The 24737-nt window shown below is 38.3% G+C and overlaps 1 protein-coding gene across 2 annotated transcripts in view; it reads left to right on the top strand.

Moving 5' to 3' along the window:
* The window catches only part of FAM193A (family with sequence similarity 193 member A), a 76903-nt gene that overhangs the window by 12178 nt on the left and 39988 nt on the right, over nucleotides 1-24737 (top strand). Inside the window, exons 2-4 of one of the 2 annotated variants that reach the window (XM_066549219.1) lie at nucleotides 19179-19244; nucleotides 21904-22149; nucleotides 24376-24542. In XM_066549219.1, the coding sequence (XP_066405316.1) occupies nucleotides 22060-22149; nucleotides 24376-24542 (257 nt within the window). In that variant the 5' untranslated portion in view covers nucleotides 19179-19244; nucleotides 21904-22059. Of the gene's footprint in view, nucleotides 1-19178; nucleotides 19245-21903; nucleotides 22150-24375; nucleotides 24543-24737 lie in introns of those variants that run through there. The other variant, XM_066549220.1, reaches the window with a different exon arrangement.

Below are 24737 nucleotides of genomic sequence, written 5' to 3'. Positions count from 1 at the left end.
TTCATTAATAATAATTAACCCAGCTGCCATTGGCCTTCTTGGCCACCTGGGCACACCTGGCTCATGTTCAGCCACTCTCACCCAGCACCCCCAGGTCCTTTTCCACGGGGCCCTTTCCAGGCACTCTGCCCCACCTGTGGCACTGCAGGGGTTGTTGTGACCCAGGGGCAGGACCCAGCACTTGGCCTTGTTGGACCTCAGAGCCCTGGGCCCACTGATCCAGCCTGTCCAGATCCCTCTGCTGAGCCTTCCTGCCCTCCAGCAGATCAACACTCCCACTCCAGCCCTCATTATGTGAGGTATTGTCCTAATAATAAAAAATAATTCCCAAATAATTGTATTTTTACATTTTAATTTTTTCCCAAGTGAGGGAATTTGTCTGATGGAAAAAAAAATTTCTGTAGTTTCTTTGTTACTCATGTATTTCCTTCTTTTTTATAACAGGAAATTAGTCTTCACTGTTTTATTTTGCTTGCATTGTCTTGTCTCTGACACTTCTGCCACAAATATATTCTTTGTATAGTGTGCTTGAGTAGTTTAACTTTTCAAAGTTAAAAGTTTTTTTGGTGTTGGTATTAACTCGTGATCAGCAAAAATTAGTTGATGCAATGGACTGCCTTTATTGATGCTTTTAAGACTTTATTTATGACTAGAAATTGTCCTTGTCTTAATTTTTTCACCAAAATGGCTATTGTGTAGGGTGGTGTTTGTGACATGAGAGAGTTTGCATAGCTATAGCAGTAATCTGTTAATGAATGGTACTACATGATCAGAAAGGTGTTAGGTCTGATGATTATTTCTTTTGTAGGTGTTTCTGCTTAGTGGACTTTACTGGAGTTTAGTGGAGCACAAATCCCTGCTGTTAAAGCGTGAGAGGATCACTGCAAGATGTGTTTCTGGCACCTGTTGTGCCTGCCCTTCCAATATGCTTTTGTGATTCTTTTGCTCTTAAGCAAAATTTATTGAGCAGGAAGGATCTTGGTAGCTCCTCTTATGGAAAACCAGTCCTTGTGGTCAGACATCCTGAGCTAGTTGGAAATTACACTGGTTAGGCTTCCAGCTCCACTGTACTGCCATGAATAGGGGTGGGAGAGGCAGAAAGGATGTCTGTGTCCCACTGCTGCTGTGGGGACTTATCCTTCTAATTAGACTGTCTTATTTTTCATTTTCCTAATCACTCTTTCATTTGGGCACTTGTGAGAGAGAACACATGTAACTGTGAGTAGGTACTGGGTGGGCAGGTAGTCTGACCACCACAGGCTATCAGGAGCTGTGTAGCTTCCAGGGGAGTTGAGCTTTTTGGCCCTGTTTTGTCCCCTCTGTGAATCATATCAGGTAGACTTCACTAATTCTTGAGCTTTTAATCTTCTTTTAAAATATTAAAGCACATTAGTATTTGTAATTATATACCTTGATACATATTAAAAGGTAGATGATTTGTCTGAGGAATACAATTGATTTTCTTTAAGATCATTTTATGTTATGGATTTGGTTTTTTGTTTTGTTTTTGTTTGTTTGTTTGGGGGTTTTTTTGTCATTGTTGTTTTGGGGTTTTTAATTGCACTCTAAGAAGTAGACAAAAATCCAAGCAGCCATCTTTGTAAACCAGCTCCTTAAATCTGACACCAAAGTTGATTATAATATTCCAGAATCTCCTATCAGTGCTCTAGAGTCTTAACTTCAAGGTTTTTTCCATGCTTATTTTTATAAATTCATTTGTCATTCATCTGTCTTCTGCCCAGTGGAGACAGTACTGAGTCTACTTTTGTTACTTGTTTGTTTAACTTGCTCTTAAAATGACCTATTTGATAGAGACTCCACAACCTCACCAAGCAGCCTATTTTGACTCTTAACTACTTTGCTGCTAATTTTCTATTGCATAGAATTCTCCCTTGCTGCAATTCAAACATTTTGTTGCTTATTCTGTTTGCTGTGGATAGAGAGAACTGATTCTTCTCTCTCCTCAGTGTTTTGATGAGTAAGGTTGGTGTCCCCAGTTCTCTCAGCCTTTCCTGGCAGGAAATAATAATAATAATATTAATAATAATATTGTCTGTGTCTGGTGGTAATTCTGTTGTGGCTTTTCTCCAGCTGTTCCCGTCTGGCTCCAAGACCTGTGCTCAGAGTGAGTTGCAGTTGTCCCTCTGAGACTCTGAGGAGCAGTATTAGGTGAAAGGATTATGTCCTGTGTCACATCAGCTATGCATCCCAAGGTAGCATTCATTCTTTCCATCAGCCTGACCTTGTTGACTCCTCTTTTCCATATAGTCACTTAGAACTATTTGGAAATTCATGGTAATTGTCCAAATCCTGCTATTTAATTTGGTCATGAGAAGGCTTCAGTTCTTAAGGCTGTCAAAGACATTAATCAAGTAAATCATGACATTTGTTCTTCCTCCCCTGTGTAAATCTTTCATTGAAGGAAATTTTACTGGTTTGACATAACCAAGGTGGCTGTTCCTTCTCTCCATATCATCTAAGTGCTTAAAAAGATTGTTTGGGTATATTTAACTTTTCTGGGAACTGAAGACATTCTATTCCTCAGGTGTTTCTACCTTCACTATCCTTTTTTTCTCCTTCAGTTTTGGTGTGTTGTTTTTGTTTGTTTGTGTTGTTTTCTTGGGTTTTTTTTTTTGTTTTGTTTGTTTGCTTTGGTGAAGGGTTGGGTTTTCTTTGAGGAATGAGGTTGTTTCTTTGTTTTAAAGAAAGGGTTTAAATAGTTCACCTTTTTCTAAGCTAATTATCTAAGACATCTTCCATGAGTTTTCAAATATTGGATAATTGATTTTAAGGTGGCTCAAAGGATTTCCTGAGGAAGTTTCTTGAATGTTATCAGATCTAACCTACTTGGAAAAAATATAAGTATGGCTCGTTCCAATAGTCAGTTGATTCTGGGTGGATATTTTTACTCATTTACTTGTGCTAATTGTGCTGGTCACCTGCTTGTAGTTGATCTCTTGAAGGACTGTTCTTCATCAATCTGTTTTCTCTCTTCATTCAGTAATGGAGAAATTCTAGTAGTAGTAGTATACTGATAGAATGATTTCTTAGTAGCCTCAAGCTGTTTAGTAAGAATTCTTTCATTTTGTGCCTTTAGCCTTTCATTTTTGTCCCTCTTATTCTCTTGCCATTGTTATGCTTGTTACTCCCTTCATGTGTGCTTTTTCCGAGTCATTATTCTCTTGCTATGTTTTCTATTCTCTTGCTATACTTGGTTTTCTTGAATTTGTTTGTTTCTATTGTCATTTGAGAATTAACTCTTCCTTCCCATAGACTTGTCATCTGCGAGCTCTGAGTGATGTGAAATCTGTCTCTTGCTATTCTTCCTTCCTTTCCCTCTTCAGTAACCATTGAATTGATGGTTCACTTCCAGTGAAACTCTTATTGTTTACTGTCAAATACTTTTTTCTTGCTGCTTACAGCTAAAGGAAGTGTCTTGAGTTGCTTTCTATGTTTTAAAAATGAACGTTCCTTGAGCCGTTCCCAGTAGATGCCTAGATTCTCATTATCTCCTTGTAACAAAAAGTATTACGGGTTTTTCTTTCCCCTTTCAAAAAGGATTTTTGTCTGTTAGCCTTTTTTGATGGTCTGTGCTAAGTTTGCAGCTTGTTAGCACTCATGTGCTTTCCTCTTTTTATTATTTGCAGACTTGCAGGATACCTCTCTGCATTTGTGATGCTTGTATCCTTTGGGTGTAGGGCATAACACTCCTCAGCATTTGTTTGGTTTGGGTTTTTGTTTGCATGTTTAGGTGTTTGTTGTGTTTTTTGGTGAACTGACTGGATCCTTTTTCTGTTAGTATTCCAGTGGGAAAGGGACTGTTATGGAGTAGATCATTGTGTTATTCCCATTCAGAGAATTCTAACTCCTTTTCTTATGCTTTATACATTAGTATGCATTTGTCTAAGACTGATGGATTGGTTACTTGGATTTATGAACTTTTGTGAATAATTACTTGTACTTGCTTCTTGGCTTTTACCCTAGTATATCATCTTTGAACTCTTGATGTTTTGCTCATCATCCTAGTGAAAAATAATCTTCCCTCAAGCTGACAGTCAGGAAAGGCTTTTTTTGTATGTGAATTCCTTTTAATGTACATTGTCACCTACCAGCACACAGACCCTCATCACATGGTCAGAGAAGCCAAAGCTGTTGTTTGATAGCATTTTGAAATTTGTGGGGTTGTCTGCAAGGAGAGTTTGTTCCTGACAGTGTTGGGGTGTGGAGAGCTGGTTGGGAGCTTTCTGTTTGTCCTCAGTTGTTGTTAGTAGTATCCATGAAGGGTAGTCAGTGGTGAATGGCATCTCAGCAGCTTTTATTTTCTTGGGTTTGAAGGAGGCAAAGAACATCTGGAGCAGCATGCATCCAAGTAGGGCCAGTATACAGCTGGTTCTTTATGGTATTTTTTCTGGTACAGCTGTTTACTTGGCTTTGTCTTTTGCAGTCTCCCATTGAATTGCCTTAAAGACTTAACAGTCACAGATGTCTTGGTTCAGCTGCCTCCTGCTTCTCCTTAATGCCTCACCCCCCCCAAAGAAACCCCACAATCCAAATCTCAAAACCTCTTTCTAAGAATCTGTTGTGTAGAACTATGGGCCCTGTATGTTTTCCTTGTAATCCCCCTCAGTATAGGAAATACAGGCAAATGTTCCTACAAATCCAGTCCAAGACATAAATTTGTCTCACTGTGTCATTATAACCTTTTCATCCTCGGGTCAGGGAACATTCCAGATGAAAGTTTTGGAGATGCCACTTTGTTTTTTAGTTCCTTCTATGTGTGTTGGAATCATTGTTATCTTCCTGCCATTTACACCTTTGCATTTTGGTGAGGGGTAGCTGAACGGACTCCTTGGACACTCTGATCTCTGATTCTGGAGTTGTGGCAGTAAATTTGGGCCAAAAGACTTCAAGCTTTACATGTTTCCTCATTTAATTCAGTAAACTTCTGCTCCCTCCCATGGTGGTGCTTGAAGCAAAGCATGTGTTGTGTTTCAGCAGTGTATTTCACGTGGCCATGAGAAACTCCTAAGTGATGTGATGTGATATGTGTGTGTATGGTGAGCATTGAGAGCTTGGCAGTTTGAGGATAATGAAGTGCAAGGGCTAATCTTGTGTGGCTGTTAGCTTAACTCGGAGTTTTATTAACTTTGTAATGATTTATTAGAAACACAGCCTTTGAATGCAGTTCTGATGTTAAGGCTAACTTGCTGCATCTTCTGTAATTTTGCTGATTGCTCTTAACTATTAAAACTAGGACTCTCCTGCTTACTGATGCTGATTTTTGCAGAATTGAAATGGCTTAGAAATAGAGAATTTCTCTGGCTTGTACTGTCAGTGTCATATCCTAGTACAGCATATGTAATTTGCCTGACATTTCTTTTTTTCTATTGAGGGAAAAACATGGCTAATTTTAGAGATTGCACTGGTGGATCAGTTGGAAAATGGCCTCTCCCATGTCCAGAATGTGGCTTTACTTAATGCTTTATGAGATTCTGTCAGGAGGATGTATGTTTAACCCTTTAACAGTTAACAATTGAGGTCATTTTCTTGTAGCATAATTCCTGGAGTAGGGCATTTGCAGTCGTAGCATGGAAGTTACATGGTCAGGTAGATAATTCCTAGATGTTGTCTTACACATCTTAAACTTGACTTGGGATGAATGCTTTCTACTGTTCATCAGGCACATCTTGGGGTTGGGTTGGTTTTGTGTAATCCTATTAATTTTACATGTTTGTGTTCAGTATTGAAGTTGGAACAACAGATTAAAGCTCTAACAATTCTGACTAGGAAAAGAATTTATATGCATGGTTGTTACCTGTCAGGGCTAGTTGAGAGAATTTTGGGGTGTTTTAACTATCTGCTCAGAGCACTTTGCTCATTGTACTTGGGAAAATGAATGCTTGAATCGTGTTCATTATTAGCTTTTGGTACCTTTTTTTAGCATGTGGCTGCAAAATCACTGGGAAAATGTTGAACATATTCCTAGAACAGAAAAGACAGAATCCTGGTAGGAGGTGGATTGGCTGTGTTCTGCTGTGTCATATTTAGCTACAAAGAAGGGAAGTATTGCATGTGGGAAGGGGTATGTGCTTCTTAAGAATTTGTAATGTGTGTAATTAGAACAAAATTTCCTTCCCTCCCTTTTTTCACTGGAAGGCCTGGGTTCTTGTAGCTGCACATGCAAGTATTACAGATACAAGTGTGTTTTCACTCAAGTCCAAGCTTGTCTGCACTTAAGTTCTGTTATTTTGTATACCTGCTGCCATTTCACTTCAGCTAGGGGATAGCATTTAATGCTGTGTTGAAACCCATGAAATACAATGAATTCCTGCACGTCCACCAGTGAAAGACCTGATTTCCTTCCCCTGTGATTTTATTTTGATTTCAGTTTTTCAAGCTTGCTTTACCTTGCAAAATGTTCATACCTTTACACAAAATACTATTTTTTTTCCTTTTTATTTTATTTTAAATGCAGTTTTAAAGGATATGTAAGAGCTTTGTAAAAACTCTTGTAGACAAATTTCCCTTCCTTTCCCCTGGTGCTGAAAAAAACACCCAGAAGACAAAGGCAGCTCTGATACTACAATTGAGTTGCAGATGTATTTGGGAGGCTGCAAAGCTTTTTCATGTGAATGGTGATAAAAATGTGAAGGGATTGGGGCAGCTGTTTTGATTCTGTTTATCTATAGAAATATGTAAAATGCCTTTCACTAGCTGATTCAACTTCATTTGAAATAGATTTTCACTGTCCATGTCTTCAGTTCTGCTTCATGCTGTGGCTGATAGTCTTGTCCTTCAGTTTGAGTGTATTCCAGGACACTTCACTCTGCCTCCCTGTCCTTGGTTTAATTGTTGTTTTCTTCCCATCCCCTGTACCCTTGCAGTTAGAGACTCGAATTGCTTTGCTAAGCTAAACAAGGCAGGGCTCTTGCTGACAGCCCAGTTTGGCTGTCACCATGTCTGTTCCACTTAGGCATTTCTGGAGGGTGGTTGACCAAATGAAGTCTCCTCCAGAGGGCTGTGAAGCAGCACTAATACCTCCTTCCTCCTGAAAACAGTGTGCTGCATCTTGGAATCGTGTTTCCTTTTCACAGTCGTAGTGATGAGCATCAGCCATTGGTATAACAAAATCCCCTTGTACTTCCCAGTCCCGATAGAGGATTAATCTGGGAAAGCCTCTTTGGCTGCAAATACAGAACGAGACACTTGTCAGTGTCAATGCACCTTTAGGATGTGCAATTTTTGGATTTGGAGATAGGAATTGAAACATTCTGACAGTTGGAAGTGTAAACTATGAATAATGAATTGAATATAGTGAAAGACAAAAATTACAGAATCATCAATACAAATAATTAAATATACACGTGCATGATTATACTTCTTTAAATAAGCAATTTCTAGTAATGTATTCTTAATTTACCTGTAGTACCTCAGATCAGTGCAAAGCAAAATACAAAGAAGAAAAGGATATTAATTCTACTGGCTTTAATCTGAATAAATGGTCTTATTTAGCCAAGTAATTGGTTGCACAAGTATAAGCATTGTCTTGGTTTCACACAGTTTAAGAGCTGATAGCCTCATGTGTATTGTAGCTGGTTGAATTTTGTTCTGTTTAAAAACATTTTCTTTAGGAAAAATGAAGACCTAAGATGAACACAAGCTAATGTTACAGTTTGCAGCTTTCTGACTGGTATTTAAATTTTACTTCAAAATGTGGGGCTTTGTGATTTTTACCATCTTCACCACTTCTTTGCTGAAGTGTCATTATTTATTACCCTAAGTAGGCTATAATATTTCTATGCTAAGTTATGTTTTAACTTACTCTCTTAAACTTAAATGTGTATTTTTAAAAATTATTTTTAATGATCAAAATAATTTTATTTTACTGTGGAACTGAATTTTTCCTCTCTGATGCTGTGAGGAGTGGCTCATCAGCTGCAGCTGCCATTTGTACAAACAGTGGTGCTGCAGTTTGCAAAGTAAAGCTTAACAGTTGGGCAAAAGTGTAAGTTTAGGTTTCTCTTCCCCCTCCTGCTCCCCAAGGACAAAATCTTTCATTTCTGGCCGTACAATATGTATTTCTGTATGGTAGATGTTATGAATTTTTTCTAGTATATGTTTATAAATGTAAGCATGGTAGAAATTGTAATTCTAATACTTCTCAAATTTTTCTAAGATAAGACAGATGGTTTTAGGGTCAAAGAAGATAAAATGACAAGTTGGGATTTGCAAGCGTAGGTACTTTTCATGGCATCAGGGATCTGTTGCTTTCTGCTGTAGTGATCTTCTCTGCTGGAAGCAATTAAACAACCACCAGAGACTGCAGTAGGATTCACTATGGTGTTATTAACCCTTGCTTGGACATGTACATCTTCCTTGAGAAGGGACCTGGGCAGGGCCATGGAGAGAGCTGGGCACTTCTGTCCTCAGGGTGGGACAGCACTGCACCTACTGTTCACTGCTTTTGAAAAAATAAAGGAGACTTCAGCTTGTTAGATTGCAAATGCAATAGGAGTATTTTTGTTCCCAGGTGATATGGATCTTCCAGCTTGTAGTAATGGAAAACCTTCAGTAATAGGTTTGCTAGTGGGTTATAGGGAATTGTGGTAATGTTGTTTTTCTTTTTATGTTGCGTTGGAAGAAAACATGAAATTATATTGGTAAAACTTCTAGGGGATATAGCAATTTAGAGAGGGATAATCAGAGCTCTGAGCCTGACAGAACCCAGTACTTATTCATATGCTGCAAACAGTATTCATGGAAGCCTTGCCAAATTTCATGTGACTTAGGTAGAGTGACCTCTAGGATGGCTGTGCTGCTGGCCTCTGTCTGGGTGCATAATATTCTGTGAATTAAAAAAAAAAGAAAAGAAAAAAAGAGTTTAGTGGTCCTTTACAATCTCTTCACAATGGTGTCAAGTGGGAGGTTATTGGGTATCTGGCAGGGATTTCTTCCGAATTACCAGTTCTTGTGAGTGTTTTGTAGGAATGATGATGTAATTGTCTGTGTCCCTGTCTTCCAAGGACCTGTTCTCTAACTCTTTCCAATTTGTTGGCATATAAGGAGAAAATGGCTCATCAGATAAAAGCATCTGAATACATAACAAAAGAAGAGTGATGATGAGGAGCACTACTTGATGTTTGATTCTGAGCCTAGATGAATTATCTTAGAGATGATTTGCTACTTGCAGTTTTTACATAGGGGTTATGCCAGATCGTATCTTATGGAAAAAACACCCAACAATAGTTAGTTCAGGAAGGTCTTTGGCCTTTGTCAAGACAAATTTCATGAGATAGTGTGCCAGGCAGCACTTAGATACATTTCTCAATTAGATACATTTCTTAATTACAGCATATGTAGGTTTGGTTTTAGCAGTGGAATTCGACTCAAGAGTATCTACAGAACACAGCAGGGACTTCTGGTAGGGTCTGTACACTTCATTCTACAAAACAACTTTATTTTTAATTTTTTTTTTCCTTAGGGTATTTTTTGATAGTGATCAGTTGTCACATGACACTTTTTAAAATAAAGAAGCAGGGGAGGTGAATTCTATGGGAGGGGTTGAGGCAGGGATGAATATACCCATCTGTGAGTTTCATGGAATAAGTAGTTAAAGTTGGCATCATTCAAATTAACAGCCAAGGAAGTAATTTGACTTTGTTCAATAAAGTGGAATAGATAAGAAAAACTTATTGAGTACAACCTTGCTTTAACTTCCATTTAAAAATTAAGTGAATATAGATTGTTTTGCCTTATAACAGGATACACATCAGAGTTTCATTTTTTTAATTTTGGATTGTGAATTCTTCCCAATTCCTGTAGAGATCATGTTTTTTTGGTGTGTGCTAACATTTTCATGTTGTAGCACTATAACCTGTGAACTCCTTATTTCCTAAGAGGTGCTCATTTCCTGAAGGATGTAGTTTAGGTTGATTCAGCTAAAAGAAAACTAAGTGTGCTATTGAAGAATGTGTGGGAGGTATGGCACAGAATATAGATGTTGCTTCCTTAAAACTCATTACAGAGTAACAGTATCTGTGTTCTTTTCAAAGTACTACTTCAAAGTTGTCTTTTTAAGGTACTACTGAGGAAAAAAAACTTTCACTGGGGAGTTTTGTGTAGCTTTCTTTGCAGTGTAGATAATGTAATTTCAGATGGCTGCGTTTCTGAGTGTAGATTTTTGTCAGTCCAGGTTTGATGGGTTTGTGAATTTTAAATAGCTGTTTAGACTTCAGTCTGTTCTGATTACTGTGCTACAGTAGAATTGTTTTATTTTGGCACTGAGGATCCAAAGGAAAAATAAATGAAGCAGGTAAATAATCAGTTCTGTGTAAATCTACCAGAGGGGGTGATTTTACTTCATTTTCAGAGGACTTGAGTCTTATAGAACTGGAGTAGAGGGAAAACTGATTTTCTTTCAATTCTCCATTGTCCAATGCTGTCTGATTTCCTTCCTCCCTGCTCTATTTTTGAAGGTTTTGTGTATGTCTGGGAAACAAAAACAAAACAAAAACTTAATTATGTACCTTTTTTGAACAGACTTTTACAAGTCATCCATGCACTTGATCTGCCAGAAGCTGACAATGCATGATGAACACTTTTGCAAACTGTGGAGGAAAAAATGCCTTTTACTTTCTCAGACTACTAATATGCCTCATTTTGAAATACAGCTCTGTGTACAAGTGATTGATTATCCTTCTTCCCCCACCCCTGTGATAAGCCTGTAAATACTTAACCTTACAAAAATCTTACAAATCTTACAAAAATCCTTTGGGAAAAAATTTTGTTTGCCAAGTATCTTAGACTTGAGTTTTAGCAGGAGGTAGTAGGCACTTGTCATCTTGGATATCTTGTCATCTTGTCATTTAGGATAGCTCCCAAATGGGTGAGATAGGAACAGCCTCCCCATGTACCCTGACCTCACTCTTGAATCATAATTGTTGCTAAATCAGAAAGTATTGGTCCTTTATAACAAGTCCTGTGTATACCTGCTACTTATACTTCTGTAATTCCTCTCCATAGATTGAACTTCTATGAAAACAAAGACTTCACGTGGAAAAAGTGTAATTTGAAATAATAATTTCAGTTCCTGTTGAAAACTCTGTTGGCATTTTGACTTAGTATCAAAGCTCTTATATGATATCCCTGTTGGAAAATAAGCAATTTAGATTTGAGATCTTGGGGGTGTGGGGAGAGGAATAATTTTGGGGATTTGAGCCTTTCATGGTTCACTTGCTTCATAACCTACATGCAAGGTAATGGAGCTTTCTAGATTAAGCCTCCCCACCCTCAGATTGTCAGCTTGCTTGACATCAACGATTTACTTTAGGACTAGTTTTTACTGAACTATGAAAATAGTGTTATGTTTACCTAAAGCCCAGTGATAAGTTTTAATAACATGACTTGCTGAAGAAGAAAAGCTTTCAGAGAACCTGTCTTGCAGGTTAGTCAGATTCTGTAATGGTGTGATTTTACTTAATAAGGAAAACAGTGGAAGTCAGTGTTATTATATAAAACAGATTAAAATTACAGTAGAAGTGTCACTAAGATTATTGAAATCTCATGTTGATTTTATTTGTATTTTTCCTCATTATTCGTATAAGACTGCTAATTATATTGGCTATTGAGGATTTAACCTGGGGTCTGACCAAGTTTATTTTGGCAGTAGTACAATTCAAAAGAGAGAGAAACAGTTTTGCTCATAAGCACTTTCTGTGAAAATGCCTGGATAGAGAGTACCTATCCTTTTGGTTTAGTATGATGAGTGTCTATTGCCAAATATCTCTTTATCCTAATATATTGTCCCTAATATGAAGTAATATCACACCTCACCTTTTGAGAGCTAAACTGAGTGACTTCAACAACAGCCTTGTTAGCTCCTTGCAAGTGTTTGGGTTTGCAGTGGAGTGTAACTGCTCTGCATGTTTTGTCTCTTGCTTGTCTTTACAAACAGAGCAAGTGTCAATTCTCAAGTGACGTGAACAGTCTTAGACCCAGCATTGTCTCTCTTCCTCCTTCCATCTCCATAGGTCATTTCCTGTGTTTAGGCCTTGACTGTGTAATTCCCTCTGGCTGAGCATGGTGGAAAGGGCTGATGTGTTCTACAGTCACAGGATTTCCAGCCTGCCCCATCCAAATGTGTGTACACAAGATGCTACATGAACCACTCACCTGCTGGTTTCACGGCTGGTTGATGTCTCTCATGTGGTGTTCTGCAGCAAATCTGCTTTTTAATGATTTCTGTTAACTACTATAGCTATGGAACATAGATGTGCTGTGCACTAGATAGCAACATAAATCAGGGTTGAGTCAGCATGCTGGCTGTATTCATGTGCAGAGCTTTTGCCCTCTGGAGCTCTGACAGGCTTCTCATGAACACTTTACTCTTGACTGTTGTTCAGCTTCTGCAACTTCTGTTTCTCCTGCTTCTGAATTCTTTCATCTCTAAAAGCTGGTTTATCTGTATTTGAGAATAATATCACAATTTTTAAAAATTCTAAATATCAGGAGAGTCACAATAGTCTTGTAGCTCTTCTTGGAATGCTTGTTCTTTCTCAGCTTTCATTTTTTTTATATCCTGATAATTGAGATAAAGCTTTAAAGGTTCTCTGAAATTATGTGCAGTCCCGTAGCTTTTCAAAGGAGTGCCAAGGGCTGACTTGTGATATCACTGACTTGTTTATGTGTATTTTTTTCTTCATTAAAGCATTTCCAATCTCAAGAGTGTGGAGTGTACTAGAATAATGCAGTTGAGGCTGGGAAAAGATAATTTAGGTGTTTGTGAATATTAATGCCAAGGACAGAATGCTTGGTAAAATGAATTGATAGTCTGCAAAGTTACTCAATTGGCCAGATCAAGTGTTGGCTGCCTTAAAGGGATAGTTGAACTTAAATTATTATCACCTTGTCTTTGCTTGTGCTGGTTTTATTTGGTACTTTGGCACCCTTAGTAAAATTAAGCATCTTTCTGCATAGGAAGTCTTCACAACTTTCCCTGTTGGTGACTGTTGCAGATAATCAGGAACCACTTTATCTATCAGTGTCTCTCATATAATCTGAGATTCCCTGGCAGGCAAGTCTGTGTTAGGATGTACAACTGCATTCTGTTCAGTGTCACTAGAGATGTGTGATTATGGCATGAAAAATTTAGATATTTGTCCATTTCTTAAGCAAAACACTCCAGCTTCTAGATCAGGAAGGGCTACTATTTAGTTTGTTCATCCTTTAACTTTATAGTTAATAAAACTAACTGGTGGTCTTCATTCATTCCTCCCCCACTAAGACATGTTTCGCTGCTGCTTCATGCTAAACCATAGCTATGTTTGGAGTAGGAACCTCCCAAACTTTTCCCTTTTGCCCATCAAACATTTACCTATTTTCAAGCTACTGAATCAGAAGTCTTTGAAATGAAATTTTATATAACTGATGGCAAAAGACTTTTTTTTTCTCCTCAAAACCAATAATAATAGACTCTGATATCTGCTTGTATGTTGCTATGCTAATGAACCTGGAAGTGTGTTCTATATTACTGATTATTTTCTGACCCATTCTTGGGCATGCTAATTTTGCATTCTCCTTGCTCCAGTGCTAGGAAGAAAACTCTTACCTTTAATCTGTTAAAAAATACTATTTTAGTATGCTTGTCTTAGAGGTCATGCTCTCCTACTACAAAAGCTCTTGTACTTCTGGGGCTTATTTAAAAATGAAAATAAGGGTTTCCCTTCTATTAGAAAAGTTTCCTGTTCACCTCCACTTGGGTGTCAGACTTTGCTGACCATGGACAGGGACCATCAGTGACCTTGGGCCAGCCCAGCTGGAGCACAGCAGGCTCAGCCATGCTGTGATATGGGACACTTCTGCATTTCTTGGCTGTGTTGGTATTGACCATAAGTATTTGGATGTGCTCATCCTCTCCAAGAGGATTCTTGGGTGTAGTTCTGGGTAATCATTCATCTGATTCCAAGATCTTCCTGCACTGTTTCTCTCAGTGTTAGAGCATCCTTAACAACAAGTGCTTTGATAAAAAAAATGAGTATTTTTTTCTAGACTATGTTCTGCTTTATTGGACATATGCTTTGGTTTGCTTCAGTTTGGCAGTAGTTGATATCTTGCAGGGCTTATGGCATTTTGATGCATTTTGGGTCTGTACACTCCATTCTACAAAACAGCTGTTTATTTCTTAATTTCTGGACACTGGTGTGTCCAGAGTATGGAACAATGTTTTCTGTGAGAAACCAGGTAGTACTTTGCTTAGTCTCTTGGTAGTGTCCTTTCTATGCCTTTAAAACTGCTCATGGGTTTCTTAAATGAGATGAAAAATAGTTGGTATGTTGAAATAAATGAAATCTCATTGGCAAGAGTGATGACACTGCCAAGTAGAACTGCTCCAGTTTGCTGTTCCTGTAAAAAACTGGGTTGTACCAGATGTTAACTGGGTATAATGTGGACTTTAAAGAGGATTAAGGAAGGGATAAATGTTGATAGTTCACTTGCTGTGCTTTACATCATAATATCTCTTCAGTGCTGTAATAGATGTTATGCAGAGGCTGCAGTCACTCCTGCCTGTGTTCAGGAGAGGTGTTTGAAACAAACCCCAAAGCCTTGCTGTGCTACAGGTCTGGCCAGCGTGGTGTCCTCCCTGGCAGTGCTTGCTGCTAGAGAATGGAGAGAATTGCAGTGCACGTGCAGAATAATCCTCCTGTGCACCTTCACAGGTCTTACCATTCCTGGGGTGTCCTGCATCCGATTTTGTTTGTTATCTGCTGTTGAATGTCTCTCTGATACATTTATCATCATTCTTTCCCCTCATCCACCAGACATTTGGCTTTTACAATGGCTTATCATTAAATCAGTTTCGGTTAGGGGGGAAGGATCCTAAATTTTCACTTACTGAAATCAGATTGTTTGCTATCTGTAGAACTAAAGGCATAAATAAATCATTCTTCATATCTGCAGTCACTTAGGATTTTGTAAGCGTCACTCAGCTGCCAGCAGCAGTTCTGTCACCAATTTAGCTGTGGCTGGAAGAGGAGAGAAAGCTCAGGCTGTGACTGGAGCCTGCCCAAGTCAGAGCTTCACTGGGGCTGTGGGGTGGCAGGTCTTGAGCAGAGAGTGGGACTTGAGAGTGCTGCCACCAAAGGGTGGTGGGAGGTGAGCAGAGCTCCTCCAGGTGCCTGAGGCAAGGCTGAGCACAGCAAAGCCATGGCAAATGGGATTTGGCTTTAAAATGCAGGCAGGAGAACAAGTGGCATGGACAAGGCATCTGGATGGGTTTTGAGGGGGGTAGCAGGCTGGTTTCTTTAGTGTTAGATACTGACAGATGTTTCAGCAAACTTGATTCTTCACCTCCCTATATAAAGATAAGGTAATTGATTCAAGTGGTATGGAATACAATTATTATATTAGGACCTGGTAGAATTAGGTGTAGCTGTAATTGTCTCTTGGTAACATTGGCTTTTTTCTGATCTGTCTTTCCTGCACTTGAGAAAATCAGTGCAATTTATCCTTTTTATCCTTGCTGTTTCTCTCTGGGAGAAATTTGATTCAGTCTTGCTTTTTCTTTTTTTTTTAAGTTTTGAGCATCACATTTCTTTTGAACAGTTTAAGGTTCAGTGATGGTGGATTGAATCTAAATTTCCTTCTTGTGCCTTTCTTTTCCTGAGCTCTCCTGAGATCTTGCATCACTCTCGCTTTCATGATGTTTGTGTGTCTTCCCCAGGCTTCAGTTGTGAGACAGATGGGGGTGTGTTGTCTAGTAATGTGTCACTCAGCCTCCTGGAGGTCTGATTGCAGTGGTGACAGGCTATTAGAGCAAATTGTGGCAGTCTCTCAGTGCTTATTTTCTAATTGCTCCACTGGTTCTTCAAGGTCATTCTGGTGTAATCAGGCTGTATTGTTTAAACTGGGATTCCCTCTCTTTGTGCTTTCTGGTATGAACTATACTGTGCCAAGATGTTGCATGTCTTATTCTCCAGGAAAATCAATGTTTTGGAGCAGGTGAGTTAGTGTGACAGTAACTTCCAAGAAACACAAGATATCTTTCCTTATATTTTTTCCATTGTAAATAACATTAACAGTAAGAGCAGAAATACCTCACACACACACACACTTTTCATTATGGTGAAGAGTGCTTGTGGAGATTCAGATGTTCCTCATCATCCATGTCAGCCTTCCTTATGGCATTTACCTTCACAAAATAGCTTTATAAACCACAAAACATTAAAATCATTAAAAACTCAGGAATGAAAAAATAAGGCTTTTTTAAATAAATAAAAAAAGTTAGGGTAATCCAGAAGTAACAGCATCTAGCTTGTCACTTCCACTTGAATCCTCTGCACACAGAGTTACATCTGTCAACATATGGCACAGTAACTCAATCTTGGATGGTGCTTCTGCCATTCTCCAGTCTCTTTAGTTCCATGAAGAATTTAGTGCTATTAGCTGACTTTGTCATCTCAGGCACTGTCTTGTTACAGGCTTTGGATAACTGCAATTTTGAAAGCTTAATAAATAAATAAATAATAAAAGCAGTCATTTGCTCCTCTAGTACCAGTGAAGCACAAAGCAAGCATTAACATACTGAAATTATTAGTGCAACTCTGAGGTCCTTGAATTTCCTTAGGACTGTTGGCTGAATGTCATCCACTCTTGGTGGTTTGCTAGTTTTTCACTTGTCCATTTTCTCTGTACTGTTTTTGTCTTTTTTTTTCTAGCAGAGCTTTGCTTTGAAACAGATCCTCTAATGCGTATTCCATAAAGGCCTTTCACTGGGAGAAGATCTTTAAGCTCCTCCCTAATGAACATGCAAAAAATAATTCTGTTGAGTTTACCCTGACTTTAGGTTATTAAAGCTTTTTTTTCTTAATGCTTCTATTTGTTTACTTGCTGTACCCTTACCAATCCTTACAGGCTCCTTGCTTCTTATGTGCCTCAAAAAAGGATTGAGTTGTAGCTTTAATACTTTTTTTTCTTCACTAAATTATTTGTGAGACTGTCTTTTTTTTTTTCTGTTTTTAGCTTGCTATTGTTTGAGCCTCATTTGGAGAACTTTTACAAGATTCTTCTAATATTTTCTCTAATATGTTATTTAGCCATCTCCTTCCTTGCCTGTCACGTCATTATTCGTCCCCACTTAAGTCTTTCTTTTTTTGTGATTTTTATGTTTCCTCTAGGCCTCACATACAATGTCTTATATCTCATTGTCTACACACAAGTTTTTGATGATTCTCTTTGTTGCCTCCTATTTATCTAATTCCTTTCTTTAAATTCCTTGGTGTTTTTTCCTCCTGCAGATATTTAGGTCACTATTAAATTCTGAGGGAGGGTTGCACTGATATTTTTAAGCAAGTTCTGCACAGTGCTTAGGATCAAGAGATGTCTTTTCTGACAGCTCTTTCCATGAAGCAGTCATTCCTGATAGTCAGTATTTTGTCTTGGCTTCCTTTGACATTTAGTGGATAGCAAAAACCTCCCATTGTTTTTGTCTTTACTTTTGTAGCATTTCTGAGTACCTTAACTTGGTCACTCAATGCCTGCATGTTTCAATGTGAAGGCTCATGTATTTCTCATTATCACTGTCTTGAATGTAAAGAAGGTAAATGTACTCCTTTAATGAATAAGTAATGTCTTTGGATGAGTTTCTCTTTTTATTCATTTTCTTCGAAAAAGTGGTTTTAGCTGCAGATAACTGTTTCATTCTAAACTTTCATACTGGTTTCTTTATTTTTCAATATATATGAATGCCAATAACCAGTGGACCTCCAGACTGGAGGACATCTTTTCTTGATGAAGAAGACTTCTTTTTATCAAACAACCCTTATTTGTTCCACTTTTTGGAAAGTGCCTGAATAAAAATAGGGAACTTGTTCCACATCAGCATTTTTCTTCCCATAATTTTAGACCTGAGATGCTTGACTTGTGTATGAGGGTTTTTTCCTTAAATATCTACTCTGGAAAGATAGCATAGGGTATGGAAGTGAAGCTGTGTGATTTCTTATTGGTATTTTCTCTAGCAGTGATTTGACAATCCCCCACTTTGCCTTTGGAAAGATTCAGCTGAAGGCAGTGGCTTTGCAAGAATCTCCCTGTCTCTGAACTGAGCTGTTGGGAGTGCTGTGACATACATAAAACTGAAGGATGCTCCTTTGCCCTGAGGACAGCTCCAGTTAGAGTTTATGGTTTGGGCACAGGGCAGGAATGTTTTCTGAATCCTGTCAGTACAGCACACAAGATCTGAGGGGTCTTGGTCAGACAGACTGGTTTTATTGTGGTCTTTAGAGTAGTCTTAGAAACACTAATATCCAACAGCAATAGGTGGGAAACTGGAGGGCAAAAAAGAGTTTAGAAAATGCATGTGAAAGGTGGAACAGAAGCATGAGATTACTGATGTGTGAAATTCAAAAGCTCAACCAGTGCTCAAGAAGAAGGAGAGACTAGGATAATTGACTGACTTTATTTCTCCTTTCCCATTTTTTAAGAAATGAAATGCCTTTTCTTCAAGTTGGTGTGATCTAGAGCTCTTCATTGTCACGGACTTGAATTCATACATTGTCTTGACTTGACTCTTGATTTAGTGTCCTCAAGTAGTGCTGCGAGAGAGCACTTGGGGCTTGTAAAAGGCATTTCATTGCTGTCTGGTGTAGTCTCTGGAGCACTTGTGTAGAGGAGATCTCAGAGGTTTCTGTATGAGTCATAACCTGGGGCAGGAGGAGGCTGCTGCACTGGAGTAGCTGAATGCCACTGGGAGCCTTGCTGTGGAAAACTCTTCTGGTTAACACTGCATATTTTTCTAAGCAGTACGGTATTCAACTTCCAAAAGGCAGAAATCTTTGTTAATTGTTTTGATTTACAGTAGAAATTCAAAAGCTAAATGCAAGCAATCAAATACTGAAGGAAAAATGTAGTTTTGTTTTTGACTTTTCTGTTTTCCTTTATCAGTTCTTTCAGCTCAGAGTTGCTACTGAAACAGCTAAAGTGCAAAAGTTGAAAATCCAAACTTTTGCATCTGTTGAACTTTTTTACAAAAGAAAAGCAGATTTCTATCTCTGCAGTTGAATGATGATTCAAATTTCAAAAGCTGTTGTATCAGTCTTCAGATACTGAGGACGATTTTGTTTAATTTTTATAAAGCTCTTTTAGCAATAAACTCAGCTATTGTAACCAATCTGTTATTTTTCCAGGTTTCACTAAATGGTACACAGTTTACAGACAGTTCTGTTGCATCAGAATTCACGGGTGTTTCTCAGGTATGTGCAGTCAAATTTTGTGGGTATATATAAAAGCAGAATTATTTATTAATGGGAGAAGATATTAAGCAGTATTAAAGGTACTAAATCATACTCTTCAAAAAGAATGCTGTGTGAGATTGGGATGTTGGTAATTGAAGTCAATTTCTGATTATTCCCTATTTAAGCTTTAAAAACAGTGGAATCTTTTTTTTTAGTAAAATTTTATTGTTATAGTATGCTTGAAATTGGACCTGGATGTTAAAAAAAATCTATGCAGTTTTATGGTAATAAAGTTATTCTTGGAAATAAATCTAAATACATAGCAGAGATGCAGTTATTTCTGTTCCGACTTGTCCTACTTCCAGCTTTCATTTATGAATGTTATATCTGAACATGTTTCAGAGATAAAGTGAGCCTGGGTGTTTTCTTGCAGAGATGCATCCCACATTTTTTGAAGCTTGACTAGTGGAAAAATATCCTGCTTTTCACAAAATGTGCACTTTGCTCTGATGGCACTGAAGAGACACAGAAATGTGACCTAATTGCAAGCTCTCCTAATCCAGCAAGAGTTTGCTGCTCATGTTGAAATGGTCACATGAACAGTTGCTGCATTCATCATGCTTTAAATAAATAAGAAACTGAAGTTTGTAGCTTCATTTTAATAGGATGGACTCATAACAGGTATCAGAGATGCTTGTGGTCTAGATTTTGTTGAAGTTTCAGTTTTGATTCTTGATTTGCATTGTGCTCTAGGAGCCAAGGGCTTTAATTTGAGATTCACACCTGTTGTAAATATGGGCCCAGTGGGGAGATGGTTAGGGTTTCACTGAGTGTGGCCATAACAAAGATTATTGTTCCTGCTGTGTTTGCCATGGCTTTTTAGTGATTGTGGTGCAGCTTTAAGGAGGTTACACACACACATCTTAACTTCTAAAAGTCCCTGCAGAGTGGCTGAGGTGTGTTTGCCATGACCTTTACCTTTGCAAAAGACTAAGTGTCAGGTTGTCTTAGCTTCTGAACTTTTACATTTTTGTCCTCTTATTTTCCTGCTTGTTGGAAGATGTCCTGCCTAAGATGTTCATAAGGATTTGCCTGCAAAATAGCTATGAAGATGTCATCATTCTGCCAGGGACTCAGCTAATCTGGCTTCAAAAAAATCTATTTAAGAAGGAAACTTTCAGGGCTAAGGGATAAGCAGCCATGGCCTCCTGTATGCAGGGGTTTTAGGCATGAATGAGATCTTCAGTTGGGTGCAGGTCAGCCAAGAGCAATGTCCAACTTGGGAAATGTCTTGGTGCTTGTACAGCCTATAAAGGAGTTGGTCAGTCCTGGCCTTTCAGCTGGCAGAGGGAGTCTTCCTGCAGGAGAAGGTTTTCTAAAAACCTGCAGTAGACTCCTGGAGAGTTTGTGTTCTTTTTCCTGCCTTAGTGCTTAGGTGCAAATTCTAGAAGTGGCAGCAGTGAGCAAAGGTTAGCTGTTCTTAATAAATCTGTTAAATTTCTCATGAACTTTTGAAACATAGGAAGATATTTGTGGAGATGTAATCAGTCTGTCTTTTGGGCTTTTATGTCTAGAATTCTTAGTTTTCCTTTCCATATTGCTGAGTCTGTCAGTTTTACAAATGTGAAAAGCACAGAAATCAGTGTTTGTAATGCTCTGCTGTTTTTCTTTAGATGTCAGCTCTAGATAATTGATTTGTTGTTGCTGTGAACAAGAAGAAGAGAGTGAATTATGGTTTAGCTTGAACTGGTCCTTTGCCCTAAAGAATTGTTCACCTGTGCTTGTGCAGTTGAGCCTTACAAGATCTTTAAAGCTATATATTTTGTTAGTATTGAGATTAGAGCAGTATCAAGAGCAGTGCTTGAATTACTTAAAATTTGCTTTTTCTCTGAGAAAGAATTAAACTATTTTGATGCTTACATAGAAGGTGTTGTTAATTAAGGCAGAGTTAGCAGTTGTAATAAAATTGGGCAAATCTGTGATTCTGCCATTACATGATATTTTGTTCCAATCATCTCTTATGTCTCATAAAATTGGGTTCTCTTTGTCTTGTGCTGCCTGAGTTGTTTTTGACTATCAGCCTTGGTGAAGAATCAGCATTGCATAGCTGAACCATAGTTTCATGCACAGTAGCATCTTGGAAAAGAATTCAGGTTTTGAAGTACCTGTGTCCTTGTACGTTGCCAAGTCTGCTTGGTTCAATAGCTGATAGTGGATTTGAGGACCCTTTTGACTTGTGTTGTTGAAACTGACTTAAACTTTTATTTTGTAATATGCTTAGCTGAAAGTGACTTTGTTTCAGGTAGTATTACAAAAGTGTCACAGAGCTTCAAAGAGGAGATATTTTTCTTTTTTATCTGTAAATGGTGACAGTAAAAGTAAATACCCCTTTTTAATTTTACTTGCTGGATTATTATATCTAGGCCAAAATACTTTAGAGGGAAAGACTGTAGACCATGCTCCTGAATGGCAATGTATTAATAGTCCAAGTTGTTTGCCTCATGTATATTGAGACTGCTGTGTTTGTTGGGACACTCCAAGTATTCACTTTTCTAATGACTAGTAAAATATGTGTGTTGGTTCTGGGGGGTTTTGTTGTTAGTTTCAAATATCAGAATATCTTTTCTGATATGTATTCTGTGAATAACCAGTTATCTATCAAAACATTTGTTTGTAGACACCATTTACCTTTGGCTTGGGCCAGAGGGCACCATATACAACTGGCGAGCATTGTCTTCTTTGTAGAAGTGAACGCAAAGATACTTCGCTTTCAGAGAGCGGGATCAAGAATTCCAGCAAAACAGCACTTTCCACATCTCCAAAAGCAAACAACATGCTGCACCTCCCACTGTGGGTGTGTCCAGACTGTAGAAGAACAGTGGAAAAGGAGGAGAGGCACGCTACAATAGAGCAGTCTCTCGTGGTAAGTTCAGGTAGCTCGGTAGACTGAGAAGATGCTTAATTATGGGCTGCATGATACTTTGTGCTTTGGCACCACTGGAGCTGTCAATGCTTGAAAAGCTTTTTAGGTGATTTTGAGTTGGCTTTATTTAAAATGAGCAGGGAAGTTGTTCCAAAAGTGAGGAGTTCTGGTTCTGAGTTGAGGAGTTTTAAGTAGAGCAAGGTTTGGATCTGTTTTTCACTGAGAGTTTTTGCTTTTAATTCATTGAATCTCAAGCTTTGTCCTTATCCCCTGTACTTAAATACAATTTTTTCTACTTTTACCAACATGACCTTACTCATTACACGTGTTTCTATTCTGTCTGCTCATAGTGTGTTTTCCTCTCTTTATGAAGTAAACTGTCTGAATTTTCCTTGTTCTTTCAGTGGACTTCTTGAGTCACTGCACTTGTACTGACACCTTCCTGCAGATTTCTGAGTTTTGCTGTCTTTTCTTTCCTGTACTTTTTAATAAACAAGCACAACTTTGCATAGCATGAATGTAACAGTTTCCTAGTCTTGGTAGCACAGCAAGTACCAATTTAATATGTGGCACTAATATTTCAAGTTGTGAATTCAACCTCATGTAAGAGCTGTGCTTATTGTTGCAGGAAGATACTAAGAGTTCATTGACAGATCCAGCAAAACCTCATTAGAAGCAAACTGTGTTATACTGCAGAACCAAGTCTTCATGACTGAGCTGGGAAGTCACACACTTGGGATAATTGCAAGTACTGTAGATTCCAGCTGACACCTCCTTGCAGAGAGCTAACAGGCTGTGCACATACAGGTTTTTATTTCAGTAAATCACTGTGAAGAAAGATTGTATAGAGGGTGTTGTTAAGCTTGTGTTAAAAGTATAGATAAGGACGTTTTTGTCAGGAAAATTTAAGAGAATATCACTTGTATACAACTTGTGTTTACAGATAATGTTGCTATTAACAAGGGTAGTAAACTAATCAAAAGAGGTTACATCCAAGGGAATTATATTGGTGGTATGGTGGTAAACACATCCTGGAGAGTTCACAGCACAGCAAGACTGAGGCACATTATTGTTCAGTTGAGTCAAATCTTTTAACACATTTAAGCTCTGTTTAAGGAACTAGCAAAGAAAATGAGTGTTCTAGAGTTGCAAGGAAGGCAGGTTTTGCTTCCTACATGTTTTGTTAACTTACAGATACTCCAGGTGTAAATAAAAATTCAGATTTTTTTTTTTTGGTTTGGCAACAGTTTTCTTTTTAAAGAGGAATTTTTTAAAGCAGATAACAAATAGATTTTCCAAGGTTGGAAGCTTGTCTTAAAAAGGCAACTACATGAACTAGGTGGCTAGTCAAATTAGAGAAGGCACCTGGGAAAAAAAGTCAAAATTAGCTAAAAAAAAAAAAATGTTCCCAGTGACTGCAATTCAGAATACAGGTGGTTTCCTGTAGATGTTCCTATGTTCAGGTTGCTGCTGCTCTCATTAGCTTGCTTGGTAGCAGCTGCAGGTTTTTTCTTACCTATGTCTGCATCTTGATCCAGGATTTGGGGCACAATAAAAACCACCTTCAGTCATGATACTGATGTGAGAGAGGTCTCTGCCTGGTGCCAGAGAAATCTGGTGGCAGACTTGGGAGGGTGCAGGAGAGAAGCATGGCATGTGCTGGGGCTGGAGCACAGAGAAGGGAGAGAAAGTGCAAACAAAAATAGCAGCAGTTTGGGTGAGTGGTCTGTGTCATCTGGAATTGAAGAGCACTGTACACAGGAGATTGCATCCATCTCCAATGGCAGCAGCTCTCTGACATTCATTGCTATGAAATACTGTGTCTGGCTGTTACAAACAAGGAGATTTTATCATTTTTACTAGAAGGGATTGTTAAACTCCGGAAGCCAAACATACTGTTACATGGAGACTGATGAGATAGTGCTGGTTTATGATTAAGTGTGGATGATGCAAGCCTTCCTTTAGCTTAGTTCATTGTTTATGCTGAAGTACATAAAGGTAATAATTATAGCCAGTGTACTTTGGTCATTAGAAATGAAGCTTTGTTTCTATCTTTGGTTGTCTCTGTTCATCTCTTGCATTTATTAGGTTTCTGAAAGACTAATTCTTTGTGCCTGATTGAGTGTCCTTCCAAAATACATGCAGCACTTACAATTGCCACTTTAATATTGTCTAACTAATAACATTTCAGACCTTACAAACATTGGGTTATTTTTTGTTTTTCAGAGCCAAGATTTCCTTTTGCACATGCCTCTTGGAAACAGTGGATCACAGCAGGAATCTGTAGGAGGAGGAAGAATAACTGTTGGTGCACAGACAGTGCCTGCTGCAGATCTTAGCAATTCCTCTCCTTCAGACATAGCATGCAACTGTGAGGCCTGTAATGAACGCAGGTAAGAGCTGAACTCAGCCTCAGCAGCACAGTGGTTGTGGCCAGACTTTGGCAGTTGTGTAGCTTGTTTGCAGGTGTGGCTTGTTTGAGGCTTAAACTCTTGAAACAGTAATTTCTGGGTGTCAGTATTCACCCAGTTTCATACTTTATTCTAGACATTTTCAGATGTACTTTTTTTTTTTCTGGAATAGTAGGA

The sequence above is a fragment of the Molothrus aeneus genome, chromosome 4 (assembly GCF_037042795.1).
Source record: "Molothrus aeneus isolate 106 chromosome 4, BPBGC_Maene_1.0, whole genome shotgun sequence".
NCBI lineage: Eukaryota > Metazoa > Chordata > Aves > Passeriformes > Icteridae > Molothrus > Molothrus aeneus.
Note: the sequence above shows the minus strand (reverse complement) of the source record. Positions and strands in the feature narration are given on the sequence as shown.